Source organism: Anomaloglossus baeobatrachus, chromosome 7 (genome assembly GCF_048569485.1).
Source record: "Anomaloglossus baeobatrachus isolate aAnoBae1 chromosome 7, aAnoBae1.hap1, whole genome shotgun sequence".
Classification (NCBI taxonomy): domain Eukaryota; kingdom Metazoa; phylum Chordata; class Amphibia; order Anura; family Aromobatidae; genus Anomaloglossus; species Anomaloglossus baeobatrachus.
In genome coordinates, this window is record NC_134359.1 from 279,457,275 (window position 1) to 279,479,438 (window position 22,164).

General features: G+C 52.8%; 1 protein-coding gene across 1 annotated transcript in view; it reads right to left on the bottom strand.

Moving 5' to 3' along the window:
- Window positions 1-22,164, bottom strand: part of TELO2 (telomere maintenance 2) — a 115,863-nt gene that overhangs the window by 70,285 nt on the left and 23,414 nt on the right. Inside the window, exons 8-11 of the mRNA XM_075318233.1 lie at window positions 11,475-11,616; window positions 11,263-11,399; window positions 10,185-10,285; window positions 10,017-10,100 (exon numbers count right to left, since the gene is read on the bottom strand). Coding sequence (XP_075174348.1) covers window positions 10,017-10,100; window positions 10,185-10,285; window positions 11,263-11,399; window positions 11,475-11,616 — 464 coding nt within the window. The remainder of the gene's footprint in view (window positions 1-10,016; window positions 10,101-10,184; window positions 10,286-11,262; window positions 11,400-11,474; window positions 11,617-22,164) is intronic.

The window sequence follows — 22,164 nt, forward strand, 5'->3', positions numbered from 1 at the left end:
GTTAAGATCCCAGGGTTCTAGCGGACGCTTGTAAGGTGGAACTATGTGGCAAACCCCCTGCAGGAACGTGCGGACCTGCGGAAGCCTGGCTAGACGCTTTTGAAAAAACACGGAAAGCGCCGATACTTGTCCCTTGAGAGAGCCGAGAGACAAGCCCTTGTCCATTCCGGATTGAAGGAAAGAAAGAAAAGTGGGCAAAGCAAACGGCCAGGGAGTGAAACCCTGATCAGAGCACCAGGATAAGAAGATCCTCCAAGTCCTGTGGTAGATCTTGGCGGACGTTGGTTTCCTGGCCTGTCTCATGGTGGCAATGACATCTTGAGATAACCCTGATGACGCTAGGAGCCAGGACTCAATGGCCACACAGTCAGGTTGAGGGCCGCAGAATTCAGATGGAAAAATGGCCCTTGAGACAGCAAGTCTGGTCGGTCTGGGAGTGCCCACGGTTGACCCACCGTGAGGTGCCACAGATCCGGGTACCACGATCTCCTCGGCCAGTCTGGAGCGACGAGGATGGCGCGACTGCAGTCGGACCTGATCTTGCGTAATACTCTGGGCAGCAGTGCCAGAGGAGGAAATACATAAGGCAGTCGAAACTGCGACCAGTCCTGAACTAACGCGTCTGCCGCCAGAGCTCTGTGATCTTTGGACCGAGCCATGAATGCCGGGACTTTGTTGTTGTGCCGAGACGCCATTAGATCGACGTCCGGCGTTCCCCAGCGGCAACAGATCTCCCGAAACACGTCCGGGTGAAGAGACCATTCCCCTGCGTCCATGCCCTGGCGACTGAGAAAATCTGCTTCCCAGTTTTCTACGCCCGGGATGTGAACTGCGGAGATGGTGGAGGCTGTGGCTTCCGCCCACAGCAGAATCCGCTGAACTTCTCGGAAGGCTTGACGACTGCGTGTGCCGCCCTGGTGGTTGATGTACGCAACCGCCGTGGCGTTGTCCGACTGTATTCGGATCTGCCTGCCCTCCAGCCACCGCTGGAACGCCTTTAGGGCCAGATACACTGCCCTTATCTCCAGAACGTTGATCTGAAGGGAGGACTCTGCCGGAGTCCAGGTTCCCCGAGCCCTGTGGTGGAGGAAGACCGCTCCCCACCCTGACAGACTCGCGTCCGTCGTGACCACAGCCCAGGATGGGGGCAAGAAGGATTTTCCTTTCGACAAGGAAGTGGGAAGAAGCCACCACTGAAGAGAGGTCTTGGCTGTCCGTGACAGCGACACGTTCCTGTCTAGGGACGTCGACCTCTTGTCCCATTTGCGGAGGATGTCCCATTGAAGTGGACGCAGATGAAACTGCGCAAAAGGAACTGCCTCCATTGCTGCCACCATCTTCCCTAGGAAGTGCATGAGGCGCCTCAAGGGGTGTGACTGACCCCGAAGAAGAGATTGTACCCCTGTCTGTAGTGAACGCTGTTTGTCCAGCGGGAGCTTCACTATCGCTGAAAGGGTATGAAACTCCATCCCGAGGTAAGTCAGCGATTGGGTTGGTGTCAAATTTGACTTTGGGAAATTGATAATCCACCCGAACCTCTGGAGAGTCTCCAGAGTGACGGTCAGGCTGTGTTGGCATGCCACCCTGGAGGGTGCCTTGACTAGAAGATCGTCTAAGTAAGGGATCACCGAGTGGCCCTGAGAGTGTAGGACCGCCACCACTGCTGCCATGACCTTGGTGAAGTCCCGTGGGGCTGTCGCCAGGCCGAATGGCAGCGCCACGAACTGAAGGTGTTCGTCCTTGATGGCGAAACGCAGAAAGCGGTGATGCTCGGGAGCGATCGGCACATGGAGATAAGCATCTTTGATGTCGATTGATGCTAGGAAGTCTCCTTGTGACATCGAGGCGATGACTGAGCGGAGAGATTCCATCCGAAACCTTCTGGTGCTCACATGCTTGTTGAGCAGCTTGAGGTCTAGAACGGGACGGAATGATCCGTCCTTTTTTGGCACCACGAACAAGTTGGAGTAGAAGCCGTGACCATGTTCCTGAGGTGGAACGGGAATCACCACTCCTTCTGCCTTCAGAGTGTTTACCGCCTGAAAAAGTGCATCGGCTCGCTCGGGGGGCGGAGATGTTCTGAAGAAACGAGTCGGAGGACGAGAACTGAGCTCTATCCTGTAACCGTGAGACAGAATGTCTCTCACCCATCGGTCTTGGACATGTGGCCACCAGGCGTCGCAAAAGCGGAAGAGCCTGCCACCGACCGAGGATGCGGTTTGTGGAGACCGAAAGTCATGAGGAGGCCGCCTTGGGGGCGGCTCCTCCGGCGGTCTTTTTAGGACGTGACTTAGACCGCCATGCAGAAGAGTTGCTCTGGCCCTTCTGTGACCTGTTGGACGTGGAGGAATGGGGCCTGGCTGAGGGCCGAAAGGACTGAAACCTCGGTTGAATCTTTCGCTGCTGAGGTCTGTTCGGTTTAGACTGGGGTAAGGACGAGTCCTTTCCCTTGGATTGCTTGATAATTTCGTCCAATTGCTCGCCAAACAAGCGGTCGCCGGAAAATGGCAAACCGGTTAAGAACTTCTTGGAAGCAGAGTCTGCCTTCCATTCGCGTAGCCACATGGCCCTGCGGACTGCCACCGAATTGGCGGATGCTACCGCTGTATGGCTCACCGAGTCGAGGACAGCGTTCATGGCGTAGGACGAAAAAGCCGAAGCCGGAGAAGTCAAAGACACGACCTGCGGAGTAGCGGTGCGTGTGACCTCATTAATCTCAGACAGACAAGCTGAGATAGCTTGGAGCGCCCACACGGCTGCAAATGCTGGAGCAAAAGACGCACCTATGGCTTCATAGATGGATTTCATCAGGAGCTCTATTTGCCTGTCAGTGGCATCTTTGAGCGATGAGCCATCTGCCACTGATACCACGGATCTAGCCGCCAGCCTAGAGACTGGAGGATCCACCTTGGGACACTGAGCCCAACCCTTAACAACGTCAGGTGGGAAGGGGTAACGTGTGTCATTAAGGCGCTTAGTAAAGCGCTTGTCCGGATATGCTCTGTGCTTCCGGACAGCATCCCTGAAGTTAGAGTGATCGAAAAAAGCACTCCTTGTACGTTTGGGAAACCTAAACTGGTGTTTCTCCTGTTGTGAAGCTGACTCCTCAACAGGTGGAGTTGGAGGAGGAAGTTCTAGCACCTGGTTAATGGACGCTATAAGGTCATTTACAATGGCGTCTCCTTCAGGTGTATCAAGATTGAGAGCACCGTCAGGATCAGAGCCCTGAGCTGCAACCTCCGCCTCATCCTCCAGGGAGTCCTCATGCTGAGACCCTGAGCAGCGTGATGAAGTGGATGAAGGTCCCCAGCGAGCCCGCTTAGACGGTCTGTGACTGCGGTCCGAGTCGGAGTCCTCCCCGTGGGACCTGTGTCACCTCAGGAGCAGTTTGCTGCTCCAACCGAGGGGGGCCTGGGGTCAATGATTCAACAGTGTTACCGGTCTGGACTGCAAAGCTTCAAGTATCTTAGCAGACCATTTGTCCATAGACTGAGCCATGGATTGTGAAAGGGACTCAGAAAGTTTCTCAGCCAACACTGCAAACTCTGTCCCTGCCACCTGGACAGTGGCAGCCGGTGGTTCTACCTGAGCCGAGGGTCCCACCAGTGCCTGAGGCTCCGGCTGAGTGAGTGTCACAGGGGCCGAGCATTGCACACAATGAGGGTAGATGGAACCTGCAGGTAACATAGCCGCACAAGAGGTACAAGATGCAAAATAAGCCTGTGCCCTGGCACCCTTGCTTTTTGCAGACGACATGCTGTTATCTCCTCTTAGCAAACAGTGAGGGTATATAGCCAAGCAAATACTGCGGCCGAGCAGAGCAAATGTATACCCAATATGGATATATAGATTATATATATATATATATATATATATATATATATATATATATATATATATATATATATATATATATATATATATATATATATATATATATATATATATATATATATATATATATACACACTGCGGCACCTAGGGGGGCCAGCACCTACCGACCGCGTTCAGCGGTTGTGTGTCCACCAGATTCCCTGCCTGGGCCTCCCAGAGTTGTGGAGCTCTATCTGAAGTTCTCCTCCGGCAGCAGCGATGATAACAATGGCTGCCAGAGTTCTGAGAGGAGGAGGGAGCCGTGGGCGTGCCTCAGAAAGTGCGGGAATCTGGTGCCCCACGGTGCTCAGTGAGGGGGGAGGAGGATACTAAGTATGCTCCAGCCCTCACCACTGACGTTCAGTCTAGCGTCCCGCCCTTGCCCCTGACTAGCAGGCCCGGGGGCGGGAATATGCGGTACTAGGCCGCAAAAGCTGGGGACTCGATTTATAAGCGCGGCCGGCAAACAGGCGCGGTCGGCGCGGTAGTCCCGGCGACCCCAAACACAGAGCAGCTGCTGCAGCTCCGATCCACAGGCGCTCTATGCGCCGTCCCCAAGGGGACACAGAGTACCTCAGAGAAGCAGGGCCTGTCCCTGATGACATCCAGTCTCCTGTCCGTCAGGTTCCCACAGGGGCTGCGGAGGGAGCCCGGTCCCAGTGCCTGGTGACCGGTTAGGATCCCACTTCTCCCAGAGCCACTAAGGGATGGGGAAGGATAACGGCATGTGGCTCCAGCCTTTGTACCCGCAATGGGTACCTCAACCTTAACAGCACCGCCGACCAAAGTGGGGTGAGAAGGGAGCATGCCGGGGGCCCTGGGGCCCTCTTGTCTTCCATCCGATAAAGTCAGCAGCTGCTGCTGACTAAAATGTGGAGCTTGCGTGAATGTGTGCCTCCTTCAACACAAAGCATAAAACTGATGGGCCCGTGATGCACGGGGGGGGGGGGGTGTATAGCAGAGGGGAGGGGTTACATTTTTTAAAGTGTAATACTTTGTGTGGCCTCCGGAGGCAGAAGCTATACACCCAATTGTCTGGGTCTCCCAATGGAGCGACAAAGAAATGCTTGTTGAGGAGCTTGAGATCCAGGATGGGCCGGAAGGAACCGTCCTTCTTGGGGACTAGGAAGAGGTTTGAGTAGAAACCTCTGAACCGTTCCCGGGCGGGAACCGGTACAATTACTCCGTTGGCCTGCAAGGATGCCACGGCCTGAGAGAAGGCGGCGGCTTTGGAGCAGGGGGGAGTGGACAGAAAAAATCTGTTTGGCGGGCTGGAAGAAAATTCTATCCTGTAGCCGTGGGAGATGATATCCCGCACCCACTGATCGGAGACGTGTTGAAACCACACGTCGCCAAAGTGGGAGAGCCTACCACCGACCAAGGACGTTGCTGGCGCAGCCAGATAGTCAAGAGGAGGCTGCCTTAGTGGCAGCGGCTCCTCTGTTCTTCTGAGGACGCGGCTTCGTGCGCCAGCTGGGTTTTCGATTCTTGGCTGAGTTAGTGGACGAGGCTGAGGGCTTAGAGGATGACCAGTTAGAGGAACGAAAGGAACGAAACCTCGACTGGTTTCTGCCCTGGACAGGTTTCCTGGTTTTAGTTTGTGGCAAGGAAGTACTCTTCCCGCCAGTAGCTTCCTTAATAATTTCATCCAGTTGTTCACCGAACAGCCGGGACCCAGCAAAGGGGAGCCCAGCAAGATACTTCTTGGAAGAAGCGTCTGCTTTCCACTCTCGAAGCCACAAGATCCTGCGGATCGCGAGGGAATTAGCGGAAGCCACCGCCGTGCGGTGAGAAGCCTCCAGAATGGCAGACATGGCATAGGATGAAAAAGCCGAAGCCTGGGAAGTTAAGGCAACCATTTCGGGCATAGAGTCCCTGGTGAGGGAATGCATCTCCGCCAGAGAAGCAGAGACGGCCTTAAGAGCCCACACTGCTGCAAAAGACGGGGAGAACGAGGCCCCTGCCGCTTCATATACAGATTTGGCCAGAAGGTCAACCTGGCGGTCAGTGGAATCCTTAAGTGAGGTGCCATCCGCCACAGATACAACTGTCCGGGCTGAGATTCTAGACACCGGAGGATCTACCTTTGGTGAATGAGCCCACTCCTTGACCACCTCTGGTGGAAAGGGAAAACGGTCATCAGAACTACACTTTGGGAAGCGTTTGTCAGGACAGGCCCTGGGCTTGGTCACAGTGGCCTGAAAACTGGAGTGGTTAAAAAACATACTCCTTGCTCTCTTAGGTGAGGTAAACTGGTGTTTTTCTACCAGAGAGGCTTGTTCCTCTGACACTGGTGGATTGAGGTCCAGTACGGAATTAATGGACGCAATCAAATCACTAACATCCGCATCACCTTCAGTTAGATCAATGGGGTACATAGAGGTAGCGTCCGTGCCCACAGTAAAGGCATCCTCCTCGCCCTTCGATTCAGCTTATGAATCAGAGCCGTGGGACGAGGAAGGAGAAGAGTCCCTGCGTCTCCGTTTAGGAGGACGGGGTCTGGGAACAGATGAAAAATCCTCTGTGAGCTCTGCAGAGCGAGTCGGAGCAGCAGAGGCGCCCTGAGAAGGGGGCTGATGCATGGTCAGCAGAGTCCGGGACAGCTGTCCCATGGAGTCGGCAAAGGACTGGGAGATAGCTTTAGAAAACTATGCTACCCAAGCCGGGGGTTCAGCCACCGGGGCTGGAGCAGCCGGAGGGACCCCTGGGGAGACTCCAGGCTGAGGCACCACCATGTTAGAGCAGGCATCACAATGAGGATATGTGCTCGGTTCAGGCAGTATGAGCTTACATGCAGTGCATATAGAGTAAAGCCTTGCTCCTAGTGAGAGACATGCTGCTGAGGTGGAGGCTCTGCAGTAAAGAACACACTCCTTCAGAATGACTCCCAGAGAGTGTACAAGAAAGTCCACAACCAGAGGTTGTGGCTTACCAAACCGTTTTGTGTGCCCTCCGGATTCCACAGCTCGGACCCCCAGACAGATGCAGAAACTGCAGCAGCCAGCGCCGATCAGTGTGTGAACGCTGATAAAATGGCGCCGGAGTGAGGAGGGGGGGGGGCGGGGTTTAGTCCAAGAGCGGGAACCGGAGGGCCAAGGAGAAATACAGGGGAGGGAAACATCTCCTCAGAGAGGAGTGTCCTCCCCTGTGCTAAACGGCCGTTGGGCGGCGCCGCACTGTCCCCCTGCATGACTGACATGCAGGGGCAGTCAAAACGAAAGTAGGCCGCAGCCGAAGCCGGGGCCTAAATTTTACCATGCGGCCGACGAGCAGGCACCCTCGGCGCGGTTCTCAGGAGAAAACCAGAGAACCGGCCGGAAATCACAGCAAAGTTAAATAACACACTCTCCCCACAATAAATGTACAAGGGACCCCTCAATAACGTCTCAATACTTAGCTTATGAGACGCAGGGCCAGGTCCCTGAGGGATGAGCGCTCCGTCCGGCAGGGTCCTGAAAGGGCTGCGGATGGAGACCGGTCTCCTGCAAAGCAGTGAGAACCGTGATGGCTCCCACTTCAAGCCAGAGCCCGAGGGATGGTGAAGGAGCGCGGCATGTAAGGCTCCAGCCTTGTAAAATCAACCTTAACAGCACCGCCGACACAGTGGGGTGAGAAGGGACATGCCGGGAGTCCAGCTTGGACCCGCTTTTCTTCCAACTCTTTGAAATCAAAAATCAGATGAGAATGCATGTGTGTGTGTGACCTCCTGAACACAAAGCATTGAACTGGCTAGATTTGGTCATCCAGGGGGTGTATATGCTCGGAGGGAGGAGCTACACTTTTTAGTGTAGTACTTTGTGTGTCCTCCAGAGGCAGAAGCTATACACCCATGGTCTGGGTCTCCCATAAGGAACGATGAAGAAAAAAAATACTCTTGGTACCGGCGAGCTAGCATCTTGCTCGACCTCTTCCTCCGCAGCTGCACGCGTCTTCCTATAGAAATTTAGTGTCCGGATTATACATACTGTTCGTGTTCTTCTCCATCAGTTACTTGTGACAAAACTTCCCCTAAATCTGGGTTCAGACGGCCACAGATTATGGTTCATATAGGGACCACAAGCCTCCTGACCCAAATTTCCCACCTTATAACCATATGTCAGCCCATAAGTTTGGGGCAGAAATGCGGATGGTCAGGGTAGTGCGGTCTGTATATAAACCGTGATATATGGCCCTTTGACCCTCGTACTAGCCCTGTGTCTGAAGCATCCATCTGCACTGAAAAGGACTGTCAAAAACCTACTGATTGCTGGGGGTCCAATTACTACAATTCTTGAGAGGTGGGACCCCAAAAAATGCCCCATATAGATGGAGCGGAGGTCGATCATTGACAATGCCACTACACTGACCCGACTGACAAAAGCATCTCAGAGGGTGAACGGACGTGATCGTAGTCGGCACTGATCACAGCGGTTTCTCTCGGGTGCTGGCTGTGTAACGCAACTTGAAATGTACTCTCAGACCCCAATCCAAACCTATGAAGGCTTCTTTTATAGATTTTACACCAAGATTGTCAATCTCGTTGAACTGGAAGAAGAATGGTGTAAACAGGCCCCTTCCTCCCATTGTTATCAACAGCTTTTCTCATCATGCTCTTAAGAGGTTGGTGAAATCTTTGCACTGAGCCGTCAGTGGGTCTGACATATGGAGGCAATGCACCGCTCCTCTGCATTCAGCTTCCTTCTTTCCGGGGGGCGTGGACTACTGATGATTGACAGCTCAGACCAGCGGCATTATCTCATCTTTGATCTAAACTGTGCACTCTCCCATGACGCTATATGAGGCAGCTTTAACTCTACAGTATCAGGGATGGAGGTGGCCGGGTCCAGAAATCTGACCAGCTTCAGATCGGTGCCTGCAAGCTCTATAAGAAGGAGGAGCTAGTAAGTCTGCACTCCAACCTAGGAGTCCGGCAAGCACTGCTGGACATCAGAGGTGGCGGGTAACCTCGGCAAGTAATATTTAGAATTAAAATTTGAGTTTGCAGTTTTACCCTTTTATGCAGTTGTGTTTTGGACCATTTTGATGCAGACCACAGAATGCTGGCGGCGGCTCGAGTGGGGTGATGCTAGGAGTAGGGGGTGTCGCAAGGCATACGCCATTGATGTCCCCCTGGCGGGCTTCAGGAAAACTGTGCAGAGAGGTTGATCTGCGCAAGCACCGCCTCCAGCGACATTTTCCTGAAGTCCATCGCGTCCGTCACAGAGAGATCAATGGTGCCGGTGTTATGTCGCCAGAATACCCCTCTTCCCAGCCCAGGGACTCCAGCATCGCCAAACTCATGCCACCGCTGGCTTCCTGCATTGGAGGTCCTGCCTCCTGTGACCTCGGTCCACCGCCCCCGCAGAAAGCTACATTCGGCCTATAAGCCGCACTACCATTTCCCCTCCAAATTTGGGGAAAAAAAAGTGCGCCTTATAATCCAAAAATAGTCTCAAACCTGCGATTGTGCAAATGGTTGCTACATATACTGAAATAGTATAGTTTTGCAGTATATAGATGAAGTGAAAAATTCTCCTATTAAGGTCTGCACACTTGCTTCTTGCAGGCTGGCGATGGCAGCCAGTACAAGCGTAGACTGGCAACCAGCGCAAGCGTAGACTGGCAACCAGCGCAAGCGTAGACTGGCAACCAGCGCAAGCGTAGACTGGAAACCAGCGCAAGCGTAGACTGGAAACCAGCGCAAGCGTAGACTGGAAACCAGCGCAAGCGTAGACTGGAAACCAGCACAAGCGTAGACTGGAAACCAGCACAAGCGTAGACTGGAAATCAGCACAAGCGTAGACTGGCAACCAGCACAAGCGTAGACTGGCAACCAGCACAAGCGTAGACTGGCAACCAGTACAAGCGTAGACTGGCAACCAGTTAATTTAAATGCCACCATCTGTGATCGCTGCTGTTAGAGGTAGGTGCCAGTTATGGAGCGCGATCAGGTCCAGAGCCCCCCCATACACCCCAGCAAATACAGTGGTGCTTGAAAGTGTGTACATCCATCAGAATTTTCCATATTTCTGGGTAAATTTGACCTAAAATGACATCAGATTTTCACAAAAGTTCTAAAAGTCGATAAAGAGACCCCCATAAAATACATAGGTCAAAATATATATACACAGAGGTACAACTATGGTGGACCCCTGATCACTCACCTGTCCAGTTCAGAGTCCGCTCCGGTGTCCGCTTTGGGCTCGTCATCCGGTTCGTCTTCCTTTGTAGAAAGTATGGACTGGGAGCTGTGAAGCCGGAATACACAGAAAAGACCACGGTATGATGAGGCTTGAGGAATTAACAAGGTGGACTCCACGTTATCCATTTACCTCTCAGGTGTAACCTCCTCAGTCTTCACAGGATCCACTGCACAGACGGATGGAGGAGTCAGCAGGGACTTCAGATCTTTGATTTCATCATTTTGTTGATACTATAAAAGATGAAAATTTTATCTTTGTAGGTTTAGACTGCTATGTTTCCAAAAGCAGAATAGTGAATGCAGCTCTGAAGAAGTATAATACAAGACGTAATTCAGGATCAGTACAGGATAAGTAACGTAATGTAATGTAGGTACAAGTGACTGCAACAGCAGAATAGTGAGTGCAGCTCTGGAGAATAATACAGGATGTAACTCAGGATCAGTACAGGAGAAGAAATGCAATGACTGCACCTGCAGAATAGGGAGTGCAGCTCTGGAGTATAATACAGGAGGTAACTCAGGATCAGTACAGGATCAGTAATGTAATGTATGTACACAGTAACTGTACCAGCAGAATCGTGAGTGCAGCTCTGGAGTATAATACACCATGTAACTCAGGACCAGTACAGGATAAATAATGTAATGTATGTACACAGTGACTGCATCAGCAGAATAGGGAGTGCAGCTCTGGAGTGTAATGTATATTACGGGAGGTAACTAAGGATCAGTACAGGATAAGTAATGTAATGTATGCACACCCTGACTCCAACAGTAGCAGAACAGTGAGTGCAGCTCTGGAGTATGTACACAGTGACTCAATGTCTTATGTGGAGTATGTATGTATGTATGTATGTATGTATGTATGTATGTATGTATGTATGTATATCTATATATATCTATATATCTATATATCTATATCTATATCTATATATATATATATATATATATATATATATATAATTAGTATATACACACACACATATACATACACATACACATACACACACTATAGCTGAAATATACATTTGATTTAGAAATTTTTATATTTGTGGCTTCATCACAAAGATTTAATTGTGATCAGAACAGAACCAGCAGGAGCACTTGTGTAGTAAACAGTAATGCTCTTCCCTCTAATGCTGAGAACATTGCCGTCTCTTTAATTTTTATATTAGTGTAACATGGCATGAAAGCCACAAGAAAAGACTTACTTGGAAAGCAAGAGTAGGACCGCTGGGTTCCAGGTACTTGCTCAGACCCTCAGAGACCACCATACCCAAGTATCTGACAGGAGGAACAGAGCTGTCCAGATACAGCCGAGTCCCGGTGGTCAGGGCGAGGAGAATGTCTGGAGGAGAAGGGACGATTAGCTCCACAGAGAATATGGACGTAGAACGTGCGGCCGTGCGTTATAACCTCTTACCTTGTCGGCAGCCTTCAATTTCTTCTTTATTCAAAAGACTCAAGCAAATAAAGATGGAGCGGCTGAGGTGGAGGAGCTGCGGGTACGGAGAGTGCTTGACTACGGTGTCCGATAGCCAGACCTTCAGGAGTTGCTGCAGAACCTGGGAATACGCAGCATCACAGGGATGGCATATAAACCATATTATTAGTATAACAGAAAGTTGTACAAGTTACTAATATACTTTGTGTATCATTCCCAATGTTTTCAAGATCTCTGCTTGCTGTCACTCAATGGTTTCTGGTAAATGTGTCCATGTGATGAGATCAACACAAAAGGCACCAGGCTCCAGCAGCAAGTGTGTTCAATAGTCACGGCAGTGATCACATGCATTTGGTGGAAAAAAGAGAATTTTGTTTACTTACCGTAAATTCTTTTTCTTATAGTTCCGACATGGGAGACCCAGACCATGGGTGTATAGCTTCTGCCTCCGGAGGACACACAAAGTACTACACTAAAAAGTGTAGCTCCTCCCTCCGAGCATATACACCCCTTGGATAACCAAATATAGCCAGTTTAGTGCAAAAGCTGAAGGAGGACATCCACCCACAAGTAGAGATAGAGTAAAACCCAGAATAACCGGAACCTCTGTCTACAACAACAGCCGGTGAAAACACACGGAACAAGAACTGCCAACAGGCAATAGGGAGGGTGCTGGGTCTCCCATGTCGGAACTATAAGAAAAAGAATTTACGGTAAGTAAACAAAATTCTCTTTTTCTTCATCGTTCCTTATAGGAGACCCAGACCATGGGACGTCTCAAAGCAGTCCATGGGTGGGAATAAACAAAAAACTGAGAAGTAGGCAAAACCTAACTTCACAAATGGGCGACAGCCGCCTGAAGGATGCGTCTGCCCAAGCTCGCATCTGCCGAAGCATGAGCATGCACTTGGTAGTGCTTCGAAAAGGTATGCAGACTGGACCAAGTGGCAGCCTGACAGACCTGCTGAGCCGTAGCCTGGTGCCTGAAAGCCCAAGAGACACCGACAGCTCTGGTCGAGTGCACCTTAATCCCCGGCGGGGGAGGCACCTGAGTACATTGGTAGGCATCGGATATGGCCGACCTAATCCAACGAGCTAGGGTCGGTTTAGAAGCCGAGAGACCCTTGCGCTGACCTGTGGTCAGCACAAAAAGAGAAGTGCACCGCCTAAGAGCAGCGGTGCGTGACACATAGATCCGGAGCGCCCGCACCAGATCCAGAGTATGCAACGCTTTCTCAAAGCGATGAACAGGAGCCGGACAAAAGGAAGGCAATGAAATGTCCTGGTTAAGGTGGAAAGGAGACACCACCTTAGGGAGAAAGTCCGGAGTCAGACGGAGAACCACCTTGTCTTGGTGAAAAACCAAAAAGGGTGACTCCGAAGAGAGCGCAGCCAAATCAGAGACTCTCCTGAGAGAAGTTATGGCCACTAGAAAGACCACTTTCTGTGAAAGTCGAAACAAAGAAACTTCCCTAAGAGGGTCAAAGGGGGGTTTCTGCAAGGCCGTGAGGACCAGATTAAGGTCCCAGGGATCCAAAGGCCGCCGGTAAGGAGGAATGATGTGAGATGCGCCCTGCATGAAGGTGCGCACCTGGGCCAGTCGGGCGATACGCCGCTGGAACAACACTGACAGAGCCGAGACCTGTCCCTTGAGGGAATTGAGGGACAGTCCTAGCTGCAGACCGGACTGTAGAAAGGACAGGATGGTCGGCAAGGAAAAAGGCCAAGGAGCATGGCCGGAAGAGCGACACCAGGACAGGAAAATTCTCCAAGTCCTGTGGTAAATCCTGGCCGAGGAAGACTTCCGAGCCTGAGTCATAGTGGAGATGACCTCGGAAGGAATGCCTGAAGCCGTCAAGATCCAGGACTCAAGAGCCACGCCGTCAATCTGAGAGCCGCAGAATTCTGGCGGAAAAACGGACCTTGAGAGAGAAGGTCTGGGCGATCCGGGAGATGCCACGACAACTCTACGGACAGACGGAGCAGGTCTGGGTACCAAGCTCGCCTGGGCCAGTCTGAAGCAAAGATTATGACCCGACGGCCCTCCATTCTGATCTTGCGCAGGACTCTGGGCAAGAGAGCTAGAGGGGGAAACACGTAGGCCAGACGGAACTGGGACCAATCCTGAACCAGCGCGTCCGCTGCCAAGGCCTGAGGATCGTGGGAGCGAGCCACGTAAACCGGGACCTTGTTGTTGTGCCGGGATGCCATGAGATCCACTTCCGGAGTGCCCCACTTGCGGCAGCTTGACCGGAACACTGCTGGATGCAGGGCCCACTCGCCGCTGTCCACGGTTTGACGGCTGAGATAATCTGCCTCCCAGTTTTCTACGCCTGGGATGTGGACTGCGGATATGGTGGACTTGGAGTCCTCCGTCCACTGAAGGATACGTTGAACCTCCAACATTGCCAGGCGGCTGCGTGTCCCGCCTTGGTGATTGATGTAGGCAACTGTTGTCGCGTTGCCTGACTGGACTCGAATGTGCTTGCCCGCCAACAGGTGGTGAAAGGCTACCAGAGCTAGGAGCACCACTCTGATTTCCAGCACATTGATCGAGAGGGCTGATTCGGACGGAGTCAAAGTGCCCTGTGCTCGGTGGTGGAGAAACACTGCTCCCCAGCCGGATAGACTGGCATCCGTGGTGAGAATCACCCAGGACGGAATCAGAAAGGAGCGTCCCTGGGATAGAGAGAGGGTCCGAAGCCACCACTGAAGAGAGCTCCTGGTCTGTGGCGACAGAGCCACTAGCCTGTGCAAGGAAGAGGTCCGCTTGTCCCAACAGCGGAGAATGTCCAGCTGCAGGGGACAGAGATGGAACTGGGCAAAGGGAACCGCTTCCATTGATGCCACCATCTGACCCAGCACCTGCATGAGGTGCCTGATGGAATGACGGCGGGGCCTCAACAGAGAGCGCACCGCCAGATGAAGAGACTGCTGTTTGACTAAGGGCAGCTTCACAAGTACCGGCAGAGTCTCGAATTGCATCCCTAGGTACGTAAGTTTCTGGGTCGGGGTCAGAGAGGACTTGGGCAGATTGACAAGCCACCCGAATTGAACAAGCGTGGCGAGAGTGAGCGAGACACTCCGCTGACAGTCTGCACTGGATGAAGCCTTGACTAGAAGGTCGTCCAGGTAAGGAATCACTGTCAACCCCTGGAGGTGCAGAACCGCAACCACTGCTGCCATGACCTTGGTGAATACTCGAGGGGCCGTGGCTAACCCGAAGGGGAGAGCCACGAATTGGAAATGTTCCTCTCCGATTGCAAAACGTAGCAAACGCTGGTGTGAAACTGCAATTGGCACATGCAAATAGGCATCTCTGATGTCGATGGATGCAAGAAAATCTCCTTGGGTCATTGAAGCAATGACTGATCGCAGAGATTCCATGCGAACGTGCCGCACCTGAACATGCTTGTTGAGAAGCTTGAGATCCAGGATGGGCCGGAAGGAACCGTCCTTCTTGGGGACTAGGAAGAGATTTGAGTAGAAACCTCTGAAACCTCTGAACCGTTCCCGGGCGGGAACCGGTACAATTACTCCGTTGGCCTGCAAGGATGCCACGGCCTGAGAGAAGGCGGCGGCCTTGGAGCAGGGGGGAGTGGACAGAAAAAAGAGAAATTTTGTTTACTTACCGTAAATTCTTTTTCTTATAGTTCCGTCATGGGAGACCCAGACCATGGGTGTATAGCTACTGCCCCCGGAGGACACACAAAGTTACTACACTCAAAACGTGTAGCTCCTCCCTCCCAGTATATACACCCCCTGCTAGCCAGTCCTAGCCAGTTTAGTGCAAAAGCTGAAGGAGGACATCCACCCACAAGAAGAGACAGAGTAAAAACCGGAAGAACCGGAACCTCTGTCTACAACAAGAACAGTCGGTGAAGACACCGGAACAAGAAACCTGCCAACAGGCAATAGGGAGGGTGCTGGGTCGCCCATGACGGAACTATAAGAAAAAGAATTTACGGTAAGTAAACAAAATTCTCTTTTTCTTTATCGTTCCTATGGGAGACCCAGACCATGGGACGTTCCAAAGCAGTCCATGGGTGGGAATAAACAGACCACTGAGAAGCAGGCAAAACCTAACTTCACAAATGGGCGACAGACGCCTGAAAGATGCGTCTGCCTAAGCCCGCGTCTGCCAAAGCATAAGCATGCCTTGGATAGAGCTTCGAAAAAAGTATGCAAACTATTCGAGCTGCAGTCTGACAGACCTACTGAGCCGTAGCCTGGAGCCTGAAAACCCAAAAGGCACCGACAGGTCTGATCAAATGTGCTCTGATCCCCGGCGGGGAAGGCACTTGAGTACACTTGTTGGGCCTCGGAAATGGCCGACCTAAGCCAACGAACCAGGGTCGGCTTAGATGCCGAGAGACCGCTACGCTGACTAGCGGTCAGCACCAGAGAGAGGTGCACTGCCTAATAACGGCGGTGCAAGACACATAGATCCGGAGCGCCCGCACCAGATCCAGGATATGCAACGCTTTCTCAAGCGATGAACAGGAGCCGGACAAAAGGAAGGCAGGAAAATTGCCCCGGATAAGGTGGAAGCAGTAACCACCTCAGGGAAAAAAGTCCGGAGTCGGACGGAGACCACCTTGTCTTGATGCAAAAGGCCAAGAAGGGGGTGACTCCGAGAGAGTACAGCCAGAACTCTCTGGCGGGAAATTATAGCCACTAGAAGACTACTTTCTGTAAAAGATGAAACCAAGAAACCTCCCTAAGAGGCGCAAAGGGGGGTTTCCGGGAACCGGGAGGACCGGATTAAGGTCCCAGGGCTCCATAGGCCGCAGGAAAGGCGGAATAATGTGAGATGCGCCCTGAAAGGAGCGCACCGGAGCCAGCCGGACGATACGCCGCTGGCACATACTGACAGAGCCAAGACCTGTCCCTTAATGAGGGATAGTCCTAGCTGTAAACCGGACTGTGAAAGAGACAGGAGGGTCGGCAAGGCTGAAAAGGTCAAAGGACACTTTGAAGCTCGAGTCATAGCGGAGATGACTTCAGGAAGGATACCAGAAGTCGCCAAGATCCAGGACTCAAGAGCTACGCCGTCAATCTGAGAGTCCAGAATTCTGACAGAAAAAACGGACCCTTTTGAGAAAAGGTCTGAACGGTCCGGAAGATGCCATGGCAACCCAACGGACAGAAGGAGCAGGTCAGGGTACCAAGCCTGCCTGGGTCAGTCTGGAAAATGAGAATGACCCGACGGCCCCCTTAACTGATCTTGCGCAGGACTCTGGGCAAGAGGTAGAGACGAAGCTGGGATCAAACATGAACCAGTGTGCCTACCGCAAAACCTGAGGATTGTGGACCACGGTTGGATAGCTGAAATAGTCTGCCTCGCAATTTTCACATCTAGGATGTGGGCTGCGGATATGGTGGACTAGGAGTCCCTTGTCCACTGAAGAATGATGAGCCGCCAAGATTGCCAGGCGGCTGAGTGTCCCGCCCTGGAAGTTGATGTAGGAAAACGCTGTCACGTTGTCCGACTGGACTCGAATGTGCCTAGCCGCCAACAGATGGTGAAGGCTTAGAGAGCTAGAAATACAGCTCTGATTTCCAGCACATTGAACCAGAGGGCTGATTCGGACAGAGTCCAAGCGCCCTGCGCTCCACAGTGGAGATATACTGCTCCCAAGGCGGAAAGACCAGCACCCTGGTGAGAATCACCCGGGACGGGGCCAGGAAGGAGAATCCCTGAGACAGAGTGGCCGATACCACCACTGCAACGAGCCCCTGGTCAGTGGCAAAGCCACCACTCCGAGAAGGAGGGAGGTCGCGTGAACAGCGGAAACCCTCCAGTCTCAGAGGACGCAGGAGAAACTGGGCAAGGAATCGCTTCCATTGACGCCAACGTCTGACCAGCACCTTATTTGGTGTCTGATAGAACGACGTCGACCGCCAGCGGAGGGACTACTGATCGACTAAGAGCAGCTTCACAAGTGCCGACAGAGTCTCGAATTGCGTCCCTGAAAACCTCTGATGCGAAGTCAGAGTGGGCCTGGACAGAATGACAAGCCACCCGAATAGATTAGAGTGGTGAGAGTAAGCGAAGTACTCTGCTAAGAGTCTGCACTGGATGAAACCCTGAGAAGAAGGCCGTCCAGGGCAAACGATCACTGCCAATCCTTAGGGGTGCAGGACCCTAATCACAGCAGCCCCATGAGAATACTCGATGGGCCGTGGCTAACCGCAAGGGAAGAGCCACGAATTGGACCACTCTGATGGCAAAACGTAGTCAACGCTGGTGTGAACCTGCGATTGACCCCTGCAGAAAAGCATCTCTGATGCCGATGGCTACTAGGGAATCTCCTTGGGTTCTTGATTGATCCGGTGAAAAACACACGGAACAAGACCGAGACTCCATGTGAAAACGCCACACCTGACCATGCTTGAAAAGCTAAAGATCCAGGTCGGAAGGCACCGCCCTCTTCGGGGACTAGAAATAGATTTAAGCAAAAATCTCAGAACTGTTCCCAGTCGGGAACCGGAACAATTACTCCGTTGGCCTGCAAGAAATGCCACGGCCTGTGAGAAGGCGGCGGCCTTGGAGCCGGGAGGAGTTGACAGAAAAAATCTGTTTGGCGGGTAGACAGAAATCCATCCTGTAGCCATGGGAGATATAAACTCGCCCCCACTGAACGGAGACGTGTTAGAACCATACGTCGCCAGGTGGAGAGAGCCTGCCACCGACCAAGGAGGTGGTTGGCGTGGCCAGATAGCTCGGAGGAAGCTGACTCCGTGGTAGCATCTCCTGCGGTCTTCTGAAGACGCAGCTTCAAGCCATTTGGTTCTATGAACTAAGGCCGAGCTAGAGGACGATCAGAAGGAGGAACGGAAACCACCGAAACCTCAACTGATTCCTGCCCTGGTTTAGGTTTGTGGCAAGGAAGAACTCTCGTCGCCGAGAGCTTCCTAAATTTCATCTAGTTGGTTCCGAAGAGACTGGTCCCACCAAAGGGAAGCCCAGCAAGGAACCTCTATAGAGGCATCTGCCTTCCATTGCCGAAGCCACACCTGCGGAAAGCGAGGAAAGTAGCCAAAACCACCGCTGTGCGGTGTCCAGCATGGCAGACTTGGCAGAGGATGGAAAGACTGAAGTCTGGAAGTTCAGGCAACCGTCTTGGGCATAGAGTCCCTGTGAGGGAATGCATCTCCTCTGAGGAGCCATCAGCCACTGACATAACGGTCCGGGCTGAGCCACCTGAGGTGAATGAGCCCACCTCTTGACCACCATTGGTGGACGGGGGAAACCCAGTCCTCAGAATCGCGCTTCATGGGAAGCGACTGTCAGAGCGGACCCTGGGCTGGTCACAGGGGCCTGAAAACTGGAGTGGTTAAGGAACACACGTTGTGTTCACCTAGATAAGGTAACTCCGGCGGATTGAGGTCCAGTACAAAATTAATGTACCGTGGGATCCTTATAGAGGTGCCGTCAGCCACTGATACAACTATCCGGGCTGAAAGTCTGGACACCGGAGTGGCCACGCTTGGCGAATGAGTACACTCCTTGACCACCTCTGATGGGAGGGGGAGACAGGCAGCAGAACCCCGCTGTGGGATCTGCAGGACAGGCTGCGGGCTTGGACGCAGCGGGCTGAAAACTGGAGTGGTTAAGGAACACACTCCTCGTCTTGTTAAAGGTATACTGATGTCTTTTTGCCAGCGGGGAATACTCCCCTGATACAGGCGGATGGAGGTCCAATACAAGTATAATGGACGCAATCTAATCATTCGCATCCCCGTCATCTACGGACGGATCAAAGTACGTAAAGCAGCGTCCGAGCCCTTGATAGAGACATCCTCCTCGTCCAGTGAGTCAGCTCGTATCGGAGCTGCGGAACGGGGAGGACAGGGGACCCTGCGTCTCCCTGTCAGGAGGACGGGGTCTGTGAGCTTTGCTGAGCAAGCAGAAAACGCCCTGAGAAGGGGGTTGCATGCTCAGCGGATGCCGGGACAGCCGACCCCTGGAAAAAGAGATTCCCCCAGGGGTCAGCCACCGAACCCGGAGCAGCTGGAGGGACCATGCATGAGCCTCCAAGCTGAGGGGCCACAGCGGTTATGAGCTCGGTACAGCCGTACGAGACTACCAGCAGTGGATAATAAAAAACAGCCTGCAGCCTCGCTCTGTGAGACCTGCTGCAGAGGTGGGGGGCTCTGTCTAGAATGTCTAGAAAACACAAGACAGGGGTTCAGCCTGGGGAGACTCCAGGCTGAGGCACCACCACCTAAGAACCATTACAGTATGGGTCTGTGCCGGTTCAGGCCATATGAGCCTACATGCAGAACATGTAGTGTACAGCCTTGGAGCTTTGCTCCTAGTGAGACATGCTGCTGAGGAGGAGATTCTATAATAAAGAATTAACTCCTTCACAATGCCCTGCTAGTGTATAAAAGTGCACAACCAGAGGTTGTGACTTGTCAGGCCGCTATTGTGAGTGCCCCCCCAGGTTCCAAGCCTGGACCCCCAGCCAGATATTCACTCCCTGCAGCCAGCGTCGATCAGCGTACTAAGAACGCTGAGAAAATGGCGCTAGAGTGAGGGGGGAGGGCGGGGGTTAACCCAGGAGCGGGAATCGGAGGGCTAAGAAATGTACAGGGGAGGGAATCATCTCCCCAACAAGGAGTGTCCTCCCCTGTGCAGAGCGGCGGTTGGGCGGCGCTGCAGCGTCCCCCTGCATGACTGACATGCAGGGGAACGAGACGAAACTAGGCCGCGGCTGAAGCCGGGGCCTAGAGTTAAACATGCGGCCGAAAATCAGGCATCATCGGCGCGGTACACAGAAAAAAAACCGTGGAACCGGCCGGAAACACAGTAAAAGCAGCATTATCAAAGTCAAACACTGTCCCCCTAATAAAGTGCCCCACATTGCAGAAGGACCCTCTGAATAACGTCTCTATACTTAGCTTTGAGACGCAGGGTCCAGTCCCTGGGTGGGGTGGGGGTCCAGTGCTCCGTCCAGCAGGGTCCTGTCAAAGGGCTGCGGATGGAGGCCGGTCTCCTGCAAAGCAGTGAGAACCGTGTTGGCTCCCACTTCAAGCCAGAGCCCCAGCATGGGATGGTGAAGGAGCGCGGCATGAAGGGCTCTTGCCCTGAATCAACCTTAAAGGGAACCTGTCATGAGAAATGTCCCCTAAAACCTCACAGATTCCCCCTCTGCAGCTCCTGGGCTGCATTCTATAAAGGTCCCTGTTATGATTGTGGCCACTTTCTGACCTAAAAAAAGTGTTTATAAAGTTGTACCTTTTTTGCTTCTGATTCTGTAAATACGTCCCGGGGGCGGGCTGCCTGATGGCCGTTAGTCTGCCCCCTGGTCCTGTATGCCGCCCCCCTCGCTGATTACAATAATGCTGGACGCCGCCCCCTGCTACATCCATCGCCGCGCATGCCCAGTGCCCATCTGTCGGGGATGAGCACTGTGCCTAGCGTCACCGCTGGTGACGTGCACGCAGGGTTAAGATTATGGGCGGTGCTGTGATGTTTATTCCTAAGCAACCGCCCATAATCGCGGGGCCGCGCTTGCCCCCTCGGCCTGCTTCGTTCTGCGCAAGCGCGCTGCTGCTGACCCCCACGTCACCTCCTTCCCATCTTGCCCCGAGGCAGGAAATAGATGGGAGGAGCGGTGACTACACCGATCAGGAGGAGACGCGGAGATCAGATTACCAGCAGCGCGCTTGCGCAGAACGAAGCAGGCCGATAAACATCACAGCACCGCCCATAATCTTAACCCTGCGTGCACGTCACCAGCGGTGACGCTAGGCACAGTGCTCATCCCCGACAGATGGGCACTGGGCATGCGCGGCGATGGATGTAGCAGGGGGCGGCGTCCAGCATTATTGTAATCAGCGAGGGGGGCGGCATACAGGACCAGGGGGCAGACTAACGGCCATCAGGCAGCCCGCCCCCGGGACGTATTTACAGAATCAGAAGCAAAAAAGGTACAACTTTATAAACACTTTTTTTAGGTCAGAAAGTGGCCACAATCATAACAGGGACCTTTATAGAATGCAGCCCAGGAGCTGCAGAGGGGGAATCTGTGAGGTTTTAGGGGACATTTCTCATGACAGGTTCCCTTTAACAGCACTGCCGCCAGGGGAGTGTGAAGGGACATGCCGGGGGTCCAGTGGACCCGCTTTTCTTCCAAATCTTTAGAAAAAATGAAAATCAAAAAAGGATGCATGTGTGTGTGTGATCCTCCTGACACAAAGCATGAAAACTGGCTAGGACTGGCTAGCAGGGGGTGTATATACTGGGAGGGAGGAGCTACACGTTTTGAGTGTAGTAACTTTGTGTGTCCTCCGGGGGCAGTAGCTATACACCCATGGTCTGGGTCTCCCATAGGAACGATAAAGAAAAATCTGTTTGGCGGGCTGGAAGAGAATTCTATCCTGTAGCCGTGGGAGATGATATCCCGCACCCACTGATCGGAGACGTGTTGAAACCACACGTCGCCAAAGTGGGAGAGCCTGCCACCGACCAAGGACGTTGCTGGCGCGGCCAGATAGTCAAGAGGAGGCTGCCTTAGTGGCAGCGGCTCCACCGTTCTTCTGTGGACGCGGCTTCGTGCGCCAGCTGGGTTTTCGATCCTTGGCTGAGTTAGTGGACGAGGCTGAGGGCTTAGAGGATGACCAGTTAGAGGAACGAAAGGAACGAAACCTCGACTGG